Source organism: Pleuronectes platessa, chromosome 3 (assembly GCF_947347685.1).
Source record: "Pleuronectes platessa chromosome 3, fPlePla1.1, whole genome shotgun sequence".
Taxonomy (NCBI): Eukaryota; Metazoa; Chordata; class Actinopteri; order Pleuronectiformes; family Pleuronectidae; genus Pleuronectes; species Pleuronectes platessa.
Window position 1 is genome coordinate 10,063,768 of NC_070628.1, and position 12,993 is coordinate 10,076,760.

Here is a 12,993-nt window from a genome sequence, read left to right on the forward strand (position 1 = left end):
TCAAGAGATTTTATTTCTAAACAAAGCGATTGGCACAATTCACAATAACAGTATCAGTAGAAAAAGTACAGATTAGAAATGTACAATGGAATATTAAGACCAGTAAAGGAAAAACAATATCAGATATTTATGGAATTAAGTTTTTTATATAACAGGGGAAAAAACTAAATTTACAAACGAAAGTCTCTAAGTGTCTATTCTGAGGGATGACCTTCAGAGAATTGCTTCTTTAGTGGACGATGAATTGTTTGGAAGTAGTTGACTGTAAAGTTATCGTTGGTTACTTTTAAATTCCAAAAGTGTTTTTTTCCATTTATTTTCTTAAAATTACAAATTTATTCTTGCAATTTTGTGACTTTTTCCCCTTTTTCCCCCACGAAATTAAGATTTTTTTCTCTCGTGAAATAGTTTCTGTTCTCCAAAATTATTTTCCCTTTAAGCAGCCCTACTGCTCCATCACAGAAAAGATAACAGTTTATATAGCTTCAAGCCTCTCAAGCAGAGTTAATTAGCATCAGAAATAAATACTCCAATCATCGATGGGGTCTCTGAGAGCAGAGCAATCAGGTCTGATAAATGGATGTAACCTCTTTCTGCTCTGTGCTGCACTTGACTTTCTCAAAGTGTCGACTTGGCATGGCTAGGTCAAGTCCCTGCACCCTTAGGTCCTTGAGTTGCCAAATAAATTAGGGGGGAGAGGTAAAAGAGGGTAAAAAAGTCTCACTTAAACATTAGTGTAAGCATTTGCCTTATCACCCCAGGTCTGTGTTGAGAGTGGGGGAGAGTGGCTGCACTGTAAATTAGCTTGGCGCTAAAGGGCCCTGTCTGATAGACATAGTGCATTGAGGGCTAACACAGATGTCGAGGGCTCATTTACAAAAGCCGGGCTGCTGTGTTGCGCCAGTGGCCCAGAGTGAGTCGACAGCGCTTTTCTCACAAATATTGGTTCTGCTTCCCCGGCTCAGCTTGGCTCAGCCCACCTCCCACTGAGTAGGAACCAGTGAGGGAGAGAAGAAGGGAGGGCAGAAAAAGAAGAGGATGACAGTTTTCCCAGCCTCAGCCCAGGGAGTCAGGCTTTTTCGCTGACTGGTGTTGCGAGCGTGGCCAGCTCTTCTGTCAGCACTTTCCTCTCCTTCATCTTCACACGCACAGCCTCCATTAGCTGGCCGGCAGAGGGGATCTGCAGGGGAGGGGAAGGATAGAAAAGGGGTGTGGGGGCGGCGGTAGAGACGGGTTAGAGGAAAATGAGGAAGACACAGAAACTATTAAAAAAAAAGGGTCAGATGTTTGACACCCGGCGGCTTTTCAGAGAGCTTATGTGTTGTTTTGTGGAAGAAGAGAACCTAGGATGGGGCTTGAGGACTCGTGAAACTTTTGAGGGACCATTCACGTTGAGTGCTTTGACGAAGCAATCCACAAATCGGGCTGCGCAGCAGTAGTTTCAACTCCTCATTTCACACTCTACTCTGACCTGTTTTAAGTTATTCTCCAGACTTTTTCTTGCCTTCATGGATAGTACAGATGTACGGAGAAAGAGGGAAGAAAGAGGAGAGGACGTGCAGCTGAGGCCTGAAACCAGAGGTGGACCTGCGGCCGGAAGGGGGATTCCAACAAATTATCCCAGTCTGACATAAAGAATCATTCACAAGCCTTTATGTACATTTACACAAATGTTGTTGTTTTTCCTGTCAAACTGTCTGATTAATTCATTGAGTGATTCCTTTGTAAGAAAATCTATCTCCCTCTTAGGTTCAGTTCCATCAGTTCCATACAGTCGATCAGGGGAGTATCTATAAAGTTACAACCTTCTGTTACTCTCTCTCTCCTGCAGCTCAACAAGGGGACGTTAGAAATCAGTTTTTTTGTACTAAACCTGTAGTAAGTTTGAAAGATCCCCACATTATTTTGAAAACTCAAATGGCCACATATAAGATTATTTTATATATATATATATATATATATACATATACATAATACATATATATTATGTTTATACATGTGACAAATTTAACTCTGGCTTCTCCTTTTTCTCTTCATGAGCCTACATTCAGTACCAAGAACAATGTTTAGGAAAAGGAAACATAAACGTATAACTTGGATCATATTTTCGCTTTGAAATGTGAGCCTGTCTTTTTAATAAAGATTTTAACACGGCCTGTTTTGACGCAGCACACCTTCAGCAGAATTTTAAGTTTGTCACTTTTTAACAGATATAAAAATATAGAATCAGTCGAGGCATCACTGGAGACATTTATGACCTTGTTGTGTTTACTGAATTCTATCTGAGCAGGGGAGGGAAGTGGAGGAGAGCTGATGTCCACTTAATCATACAGGATGAAACATGTTGAGCATGAAGGTACTTTTTGTGTGTTTTCTTAATTGTTGTCGTGCAAACGCAGGAAAGGTGAAGATAAAGAGGTGGGCGGGTCTCTCCTCAGACTTCAGTCTAATTTAGTTTTTCCTCCTGAATCAACACAAGGATTTTATGGTCATTAGGACGCCTGATCAAAGGGAGGCATTCTTACGATATCACCCATAAATATTCACTTCAAGTTGTGTGCCTTTTTACAAGCGCCTTCGCTGAGCGAGGGAAATAAATTAATTCCCTGAGCAATTGTCCAAAGCACATGGCCTGAGATGAGAAGTGGACGGGCCAGAGTGAAGATAGCGATATAACTTACTTTACTGTTTAACATCTCCAGGAAGGAAGGGGGGAAATGCAAGGTGTCGTGTTGCTGTGCTCGGATTAACACAAACTCACAACACACATATTGGTATTAGGTCTGCGGCTGACATCTTTTAAGGACACCGAAAAGCACTGTGATGTGATTTGAAACCATCAACTTATCAATTTCCAATACAGCTGCAGAGTAAGAGCCTCTGAAACCCACGTGCACATAGGAACACTCGCCCAGGCCTCCCGCCCCCTTGACACCTCTCTCTTCTTCATTAAAGGTAACAGGATATGGGAACACAAGGCCCTGTGTGCTGGGAAGTGAGTGTTAAAGTGTGTGTGTGTGCAGCATGTGTTGTACAGTGGGGAGTCAGTTCCAGCAGCACTGGATGCATCAAACACACAGCGCTATTCCACAGAGAACCACTACACTGGAGTAACTGCTGAGATATCTCCCTCTGCTGCCGTCCATCTGGGAAAACTCTCTCTTTCTGTCTCACACACGCACAGACAGACACACACACACACACACACACAAAGACACACGCACATACAGACACACACACACACATACACACCCACATACACACAATTTCCTGATCAGCTAATTGCACTTAGAGCCACTAACTATGCAAACAACTATCACTAAAATAGAGACACAGCCACAACACAAGGCTCCATGGGACCGGAAAGTGGGAGACTGGATCATTAAAAGTACAAATATGGGGATATGGGTAAACAACGCTAACAGGTAAACATGATCTAGATAAGGCCATCGTGAGTACGACTTGATAAAACTTTGACAGAAAACATTCAACTTTCAATCAACTTTAAAATGCCCGAAGTATTTCGGGGCATTTTATGTTTTTTGATCGGTGCGGCGGTTAACGCTGATTGAATCCCAGTTGGGTTGAGGTCTTTCTGTGCAGAGTTTGGATGTTATTTCTGTGTCAGCGTGGGCTTTTCGCTGGCTTCATCTCACAGTCCAAAAATATGCAGCTCGGGGTTGGGTCAGATGGAGACTCTAAACTGCGTGAATGGTTGTTTATATGTCAGCTCTGCGATACACTGGCATAGTGTCCAGGGTTTACTCAGCCTCTTGCCAAATGTCAGCTGGGATTGGCTCCGGCTCCCCACGACCCCAAAAGGATAAGCGGTGTGGATAACGGATGGATGGAAGCTTTTATCACAGACAGTAGGGAGATGACAGGAAGCAAGAGAAAGAAAGATGGTAGTCTCCAACCACAGTTGAGCTGCAGTTCATGATCACTGTCTCAACGCCTTAAAATACGTGGGTACCCGTCCAAACTCCTTCATGACAAATCAAAACCTTTAGAAACACATCCCTAGATTCTGGCATGAGGAAACACAAGCATTCAAACTCACAATCAAGACACCATCGCTGCCATTCATTAAACGGCCACATTTGCTTGGGACAGATCCCCTGCAGGGTGGTTGGAGGAGAGCTGTGATGCAGCTGCTCTACCTGATCCCCTGGGCTGCTTCAGGCGACGTTAGGAACTGGCAGTAATGTTATGCTACAGCTGATTTAGTCAGGCCCCCTGTCCCCTTTGGCAGACCTCGCCAACACCGGCACTGAGCAACACTACCACTGTTTTGCAAGAGGTCCTGTCCCCTTTGGCAACACTGAAACAGCTACTATAGCATTAAGCCATGCTAACTCACACCCATTACTATTCAACAGGCCCCGCAGAGCAGACCTTTTGTCTAGGTGGGATTTCATGAACACGTTTCAGAAGGGATCTGGCGAGTAAAGCCATTGAAACAGGGTGTGTATATCATCTATACATATATGTGTGTGTGTGTGTGTGTGTGTGTGTGTGTGTGCCAAGACAAGGACAGGGGCTGCAAGCAAAATGTGTTTTTATGAGCCAATTAAATGACATTGCTATTCTACAGCCTGGGGCACTCCTCAAGGCGAGGAGCAGCTCAAAGTTGCAGCACTCCAGTGACCATTGTCTGGTAGTGGCATTACACATCAACTTTCTTTTTTCCTTAAAGATCGATCATTCCAGCTCTTTTGTCTTCTCCCTTGGAACGAGTTAGCGCATTGGCCCAGTTTGTGTGTAGCTGCAGAGATCGTGTCAGGCGGTCGGAGAGCTAAATGAGTAGGAACACGAGGGGAGGGGGATTCAGAGTCCAAAAGAGACATGAGGGTGTACATCACCCAAATTTCTGCATCTGCTCAGTAAATAACTACTGAGTGTCGCCACATTATCAATTGTAACAGCCATATATAATTAGGGTGGATGTATTATACTGCAGAAGCGATGTTTCTGTCCTTTTAAAGTCCTACAGGAGTGTGCACCTTCAAAATGTTGTGATAAACAAAGATGTACGCTCCTGCTTGATTTCATAATAGCTGTAAAAAAACAAGGTGTCACATTTCCGTGGAATGACTAGAGTGTTTTCAAAGTGCTGATAGATTCCTGTGATAAATCTCAGTCCCTGGCTGCTGAGCCGTCTTCAATCTAGGCCACTATTCAAGGTGAGGGAGAAGTAGTAACAGTAGTTTTATCACAGAGGGGAAAGCAGCTCTTTGATCTTTGATCTTCTCACTTTTGTTTGAAAATCAAATTTATGATACAGGGGAATAACAAAAACAACAACAACATGATAAATAGAGTAAGAAGATGCCAGAGCACAAAGGCACTATACTAAAAAGTCTTGCATTTGATTATCTCCGATAATGAATATGTCACATTTGCAAAAAGGGGCTCAGGTAAGAAAACCCACTAAAGCACCGACAAGTCTATTCTCTCCCTCTCCTGCGTAATTACCTACCCCTGCAGCGGAACAGATCCCTCTCCTTTCTCCCTTTAGGCCACTAGAGACTGATATGAAAGGGAATTGGACACTTGGGGCCACAAAACCTGTAATTAAAAATCTCTCCTTTTCTTGATAAGTTGTTTGGAAACATCATTTCAGTGCGCAACATGCATTTGTTAGGGATCTGACCTAAATACACCCTAGATTAAACACAGGGAAGCACCGGGTCTTTGTTTCAGGTTCCTACTCATTAGGTGTGAAAATGAGGTGATCCAGACACAAGCGGGGTGTAAATATAGAAAGGTGATATCCATACAAAACAGATGCAACCTCTTGGTAGAATTTAGCAATCGAGAGCACAGCCATGAATAACCGTGCGGCTCATGTACTGGAAGCAGGGACAATCCACTAAAGTGGCCGTGACTGTACAGCGAACTGTCACATACAAAAACATGACGGAGGGAAAAAGGTGTTTGTTCAGCGACATAAGGGAATGTCCCAGAACCAGCCATTTATTCAGTGAGGAGCTGTGAACATTAATCCTCTTTATGTGTTGACTTTAAGAGTCCACTGTGCTCCAGAGAATGACCCCTGGGTGCAATCAGACTGGCAGCCACGTTAAAGCTCCAAAATAGCATCACACCTCAAGAAATAATGATATTATTCACGTGGCTTATTCAAAGCCAATCTAGAGTCCTGAACCGTTTGCCACACTGCGGTCTGCCTGGTTAAGTAATGACCCTTTAATGGCAAAGGAACAGCACCAACACACGTGTGCTGTTTCTATTTATATGGATTTAAACACCCTGAATAAGTCACGCTGTGCTACACCATTAACAAGAACTTTAACACCAGTCTCCTCCAGGGAACTCCCTCCTCCAGGCCCCCGCCGCTGTTCCAGTGACATATTTACAGTACAAAGGCTCAGCTCGAGTCCCCTCCACACACATACAAACACACTTACACAGACAAAAAAAAGAGTGGCTGATTTAATTAGCTCAATCATTAAATGAGGCTTAATTAGAGTCACTTTCCTTCGGAGAGAAGTGTGGGACTCCGAGCCGTTCCTTGTCATTACGGAGGCATAATGAGCCACACAACACAACACAACGCACTTCCCCTCACTCTCACAGCACCAACAACAATGGGAAACTTTCTGAGGCGCCAAGTGCTGAGGCTTTGTTGTGTTTAATACCGAGGGTTAATGATGTAATGCCCTGAGAAGTGCCAACGTGGAGCGAGGTTTTGTCAAGAAGTGACTTCAATACAGTCTGTTATTTAACATCATAAAAACTATGTCCTTAACGGAGCTACAGCGACCTCCCCCCAACGTTCAATAAGGAAAGAAATTACAACAATCATTTCAGCCCTGTGGTCCATCCATTAACACCTCTGATGTTTTATTACGTGTCCAGTCCAGATTGGTCCGGCCTGTCTCCACTAGTGTCTTAATGTTATGTTTGCCTGCTTGTTATAGTTTGGAGGCTGATAAGAAGTGATGCCTGTACGTCTCCCCCGGGTGTGATTGTGAAGTAAATATTAGCTGGCCCTCAGCGTCACCCCATACTAGTAAACCAAACCACTGTCCTCTCATAAAGAAATCAACAGAGTCAATGACTTTTTAAATGTTATTATGCTGTCATGAGGCTTGAGATGGGTACGTGTGTGTACAAAATGAGTCTGAAAAATGATCTGGGGGGAACGTGTGTGTTCTCGTGCGTGTGCACACGCTTGCATGCACATGCTCCTCCTGTTCATTATTGGCCAGCAGCAGAAGCCAGTCATTTCCCTGTCTTCATAAAGACTTGGCCCATTAAATTCTACCTCCAGTCAATAATTAGGACTCCACAAATAAACCAAAGGCAATTAAATCAATGCTTCCCCGGGTCGGTGCCTGGACCCTACGGCCCACATGGACACTCCATCTTCACTGCTGGCCTTATTCATGGCGGGTTGCTGTGGAGCCATACAGTGCACCCCCTGGCCTGCTCATGATTATTAGATAGCACCGTCCCTCGATCCTGACCATGGAGCGCTGCTTATGGTGGCTCTCTACTGAGAGGCGTAGGGTTTGATTTCATTAACTCACCAGTGGAGGTGAGAGACGAGGAAATGAATGCAATGTTTCATTTGGTTTTGAGTGGACATGTGGGGCAGCGGTGAGGGGCCTCCGGAAATCTATGCCACTTCGTTGGCATGAAAGGATCCGTAACTCAACATATATACAACCGCATCGCTACACAACACACTAGTTTGCCAGCGTCTCGTGGAAGTTTCTCTTGTTACGTTGACATGTGGCAGTGGATGACAGTGATGGCCAACAATAGTCCACATACAGATACACACAAACCACTCTTCTGGTCTTTCACACATACACACACTTACACAGAGATACGACACAGAGTGAGTGATGGGTTTGCTATTGACAGGGCCACTGAGATAATAAAGTGCTGTCCCACTGGCAGCTCCATTAGGCACTGACAGTGACAAGATGAGGCTGTCGTGAGTGTGCACACACACAAGTGGGTACACATACCCGCACATACACACAGAGATGGACACAACCTCATCCTCTTTCAGTGACAGCCAGCCAGTTAAGGACATGGATCTCTCTCTCATCTTTCCTTTCACTGGGTCTATTTCTGTCTCTGTCTTTTTTAGCCAAAGAAGAGTGTGTGAGTGCAGCTCAGGGGTAAGATCATATCATTATTAGGGGAGTGTGTTATTAGTGTCACAGGCAGGGTGACAGGCCGGGCCATTCCACTTCACAGATGTTCTGCTTGGTGAGCCTTTCATAAGCTATGACAGAGAGTAGAGAAATCAAGGGGGCACAGTATGATAGTTCTTGAAGTCTTTTCCCCTCACTAAGAAAACGCCGGCTTCTCAGAATCAGCAGACGTCCTGAGGAGACATATTATTATCAAAGCAGTTTTTAAAATGTCACAGTAAGAGATCCACCTAAACTGAACAAGTTCCAGAAGCTAAAATAAGTCAGAAATAAAACAGCTAGAGAAGAGGACAGAGCAAGACGTCCTCCTGATATGACAGTAGTCTTTTAAAAACCAGAGAGCAAGGAAAAGGCAAGTTAAGAAAAGAGAAGAAAAAAATTATAAATAAATAAATACCACCCCCCCACCCCCCCAAAAAAAACAGAACAAGATGGACTTGAAAGGGGGATAGAAAAAGTCTGTTTCAGTGAGGGGGGATGACTGCGGTGGTCCCAGCGGTCCCCACAGGGACCTGGGGGCAAGTCTCAGCCTTGTCATACTCCGCTCTTCTCCTCCTCCTCGCCCCGCACCAGCTCCGGCAGCCCCCCCCGTCCTCCACCACCCCTGTTCTGCCCACGGAAAACGTCGATAGCAGGCTGCTGGTGCCGAGGTCTCTGGTGGACACTAGCTCATTCTCCCGGCATCGACAGGCCCGCCAAATCAATATTTAGTTCCCCACTAACAAGCTGCCTCGGGGTCTGAGCCAGAGAGAGAGAGAGAGAGGGAGAAGAGAGAAAGAGCGAGAGAGAGAGAAAGAGAGAGGGAGAAAGAGAGGAATGCGGGACAGTGGAGGATGGCAGAGAGAGACAGAGAACAGGGACTGAGAGCTGTCCAGCTAGAAGGGAAAAACATGGATTCAGTAGTGTTTTGTATGTGTGTATGTGTGTGTGTCTGTGTGTGTGTGTGTGTTAGTGTGGGAGGGGGAGAGGAAGGTGGAAAGGTCAGAAGAAGATCTGGGGAACAAGAGAACAGTGTCTGGTGTGTGTCGTGGTGCGGAGGCGACGCATGAGTGCCTGCGGCAGCCGCTGACAAGAACACAGACAAGACACACACACGCACACACACACTCGACACTCTCAATCATACACATATCACAGCGAGCAGACGTTGACAGCACTCCAGTAAAGCTCCAGCAGAGCACTCACAGATGAGTGGATGTGCTCACCAAGACCCACACACAGTGAGGATGTAGTTGCTTTTCTTTGTTTTATCTTTTGCATCATTGTTTCAGAGCCTGGAGCAGGACACATTTGGGTGGGAACTAAAATTCATCATCCATTTACTTAATATGGGTGAAACTGGTATCCAGTTGTTTCTATCCTAAAGACTGACAGAGCATATCGGCAAGGGGCAGTTCAAATGTTTGGTACGATAGGTATCTACAGAAAAACAATGCCAAACAGATACAGAATTACAAACACTAGAAATCAAACTTGAAAATTAAGACGCTGCACTAACAAAGTCTATATATAACAACATTTTAATATTAATATATTTTTAAATCCTAAAATGAAACAGCAAATAAAAAGAATAAACCAAGATCTCTTTTTAAGCTATTTTACTGTCAAATATAGCAATATTATTATTTATTACTAATAAGTAAACATAAACATTTACCTGTGCATGATTTGAGTATAGTACTATCACTGCTCCATGTCAATTACTTTTTGTTACCATCAACATATTTTTGGTCACCTTACGATTTCTACTACTGCAACCTCAACGAAAGGGAGGATGGTGAATTATTTTACTCTGAAGTGAGACGGCAGGACTTCTTATTACTGAGGGCGTGGAGGAATGAGCCGTGGAGGAATGAGCCGTGTTGTTGCAGACGTGTGAGACTCACCTTTTGCTGCAGGATGTGGTTTAGTTGGTCGAGCCACTCCCGGTCTGTTGGACCCTCTGAACGAGCCTCTGTTCCCTGCAAACACAACAGCGAATATGAAAATACACGAGCCGATAGACATCATCCCGATGTTTAGAGAGAATGCTTATGTCACCTTTAATATTAATGCTTGGTATGTGGATGAATTGTGCAAAGAAGTCAAGTAAGACTCAACATGTGCCTCAGACTTTTACAGAGAACCTGCCACTGTATCGTAACACTCTCCTGTGTGTCTGCTGCTTTAGGGCAGGATTGTAACATCACACCGGCCAGGACCTTGAAGGAGATTTCTCTGGAGACTCAGTGGCCGGGTAAGCCAGTATATGTTTTCATGCTACTCATGTAAAGACCTAACAGAGTGGTAGCCTTGTTAGTGCTAATGAACAGGGTGAAGATCGACTGCATGGCCATGTACACCTCAGCACTAATGTGCTACCTCTTCACTTTGAACCCCAGGTGTTTGCTGCTCGAAATGATGTGACGAGCCTTGCACCACCTCACAGGGACACGGGGAGGGGAGGGCAGGGTGGTGTGTGTGTGTGTGTGTGTGTGTGTGTGTGTGTGTGTGTGTGTGTGTGTGTGTGTGTGTGTGTGTGTGCAGCTGCATTTCTAAGCTGACGGACCTGACAGACAATCCTGTGAAGTCTGGAGAAGCATGGGCTGTCCAAAGCCACAAGTCCACATGGCGGCTTATGCAGACTTTATGTGAACTTTGATAGAGTCAGCTTCAGCTGCAGGTGCCGACTTCACTAGCAGAGTGTATGATTAATGTTACCCAACATTCATAGCAATATGGATGTGAGTCAGACAAACTAATGTTGGTTTTCAGGTAATAATAACAAAATATCTGACCAATTATGTTTTAGAGAATCCTCCTGTGAGAATAATATTAGCAATGTTAATGTTGAGGAGGGTCAAAGGAAGTGTTCCTCTACATATCACACATCATCTGTATGCGTGCAGTTATTTTGTACAACAGCTGACAACACATGTTGCATGTCCCTATGTAATAAAATGCAGTATCATAAAATAAATCCATCTGCAAACATATTTTCACTACCTCATTTATGAGCATGAGAGCTTTAAACACAGCATACAATATATGTACGTGTGACAGTGTGTATGACCTTGTGGATCTTATATTGAATTTATATTTTATGTAAAAATAAATCTCCATCCACACGAAAATATTTCCGTCCAGACGAGAACATTCAGGACTACAAACGCTCAAACAAGCAGCGTGTGCCAGTAGGTGGTGATAGAGTCTACATCAACGATCCGTCAATGGTCGAATCCCAGAGAAGAACGCTGAGGTCATTTTTTCCCAAACGCTCTATTTTACAAGTTTTTACGGATACTCAGAAACCTGAGTTTTGAAATCTGCTCTTTGGAAGGCGTTTAAAAAAAAATCAGTTTTAATGACTCAAAACTCAGTTTGCTTGTGGACAAAAGGCTCAAAGGCTTTGCAATATATCTACATTAGTCTGGACAGGGCAAATGACCAGGTCGGCAAGGGCTTGAGAACTCACATTTGGATTTAAGTACGTGTTTCACCATTGCAGTCCCCAGCTTCCTGGAGCCCTCCATGTGTGATCCTGGTGACAGCACAAAGGCTAGGCTAATTTCAGTGTGTGCCTAATTAGTGACTGGTGCTTAGAGTAACTGAGAAGAAGATGGAGAGCAAGGGGGAGGCATTGTGTTGTTACATTAGTGAGAGAGAGAAAAAGAGGGTGAGAGAAGAAAGTCTACTTGTGACTGCTGCCTTCAAGCCTCCCACAGGAGTGAACATTGTGTGTGAAAAAGTGTGTGTGCGTGAGAGGCAGTCGGTGTGCTTGTCCACCCTTGGTAGATATATAACAAAGCACGGACGCTCCATCTAACATTAGGTGCAAAACAAACTGGCCTGGCAATTATAGGCTTATTACATCTGGATCATTAACTTCAAAACTAGTTGCCCAGGGAGCCTGGAGCTGCGCTGCCCTCCCTGGTTCTCAGTTGCATGCTATGGAATGGATAGAGGCACATTACAGTGGGCAGCATGGTCCATGTGTGGAGGAGCTACACGCCTTCTATACATCTATCCGCATCCATTACATTGATTTGTATGTTTTAAAGTGTTAGTCTGTAAGGAGGCGGTTCTAAGTTTCTGTATTATTTTCAAAAGGCTTGAAAATCATTTAATAAATTAAAAATACAAAAAAACAAGCCAAAACTAGTGCTCTGGAGAAAATAAAAGATGTAGTCTTTGGAAGAGATGGTGGTAATTACACGAAGGTCATCTGTTTCCGTAATCCTCTGAATTAATAACCATAACTAGGAATAATACATTTAAACATTTTGATTATGTCAGAAATTCAAAATCAGATTGAGTTCCAAATCAAGTACCAATACCAATAACCTCACATGTTGGAAACTTCTGTGAATATCGTTGACAAGTTAAAAATCTGGCACACCAAAGAAAAGTAGCTCGGTTGGCAATGGAGTATTCTCATTTAAAAGTAAAACTGAGAAGTACAAGCAATCCCAGTGAGCCCCGTGCTCTCATTCAGCACACTGGTAACACAAAACCAAGTGAATAAATGAATACACTTGTGTTGGGCTTGTTGAAGACGGACTGGAAATTCTGATAACCTCATGTCATGTCCTCAAGTATAAAGAAAAACATACAGAGTAAAAGCTAAGGCAAATCGCAATTCTAAATCCTGTATGAATTATAAATCTCAAGACATTGTTTAGACAGTTTAGACTATGGACAGCTGTAGATCCATTTTAGAAATTCTAACAACTCGTTAGCACAGTGGAGCTCAAACTGGTTACCTCTGCCGTGAACGTTTTTCAGTCTCTGTTTGTTTTGCATGCTGGTTTGTTTGTTTGTA

The 12,993-nt window shown here is 43.8% G+C and overlaps 1 protein-coding gene across 1 annotated transcript in view; it reads right to left on the reverse strand.

The window, feature by feature from the left end:
* Nucleotides 1–12,993, reverse strand: part of cntln (centlein, centrosomal protein) — an 82,071-nt gene continuing 69,078 nt past the window's right edge. The window contains exons 26-27 of the mRNA XM_053419714.1: nucleotides 10,079–10,153; nucleotides 1–1,180 (exon numbers count right to left, since the gene is read on the reverse strand). Coding sequence (XP_053275689.1) covers nucleotides 1,070–1,180; nucleotides 10,079–10,153 — 186 coding nt within the window. The 3' untranslated portion in view covers nucleotides 1–1,069. The remainder of the gene's footprint in view (nucleotides 1,181–10,078; nucleotides 10,154–12,993) is intronic.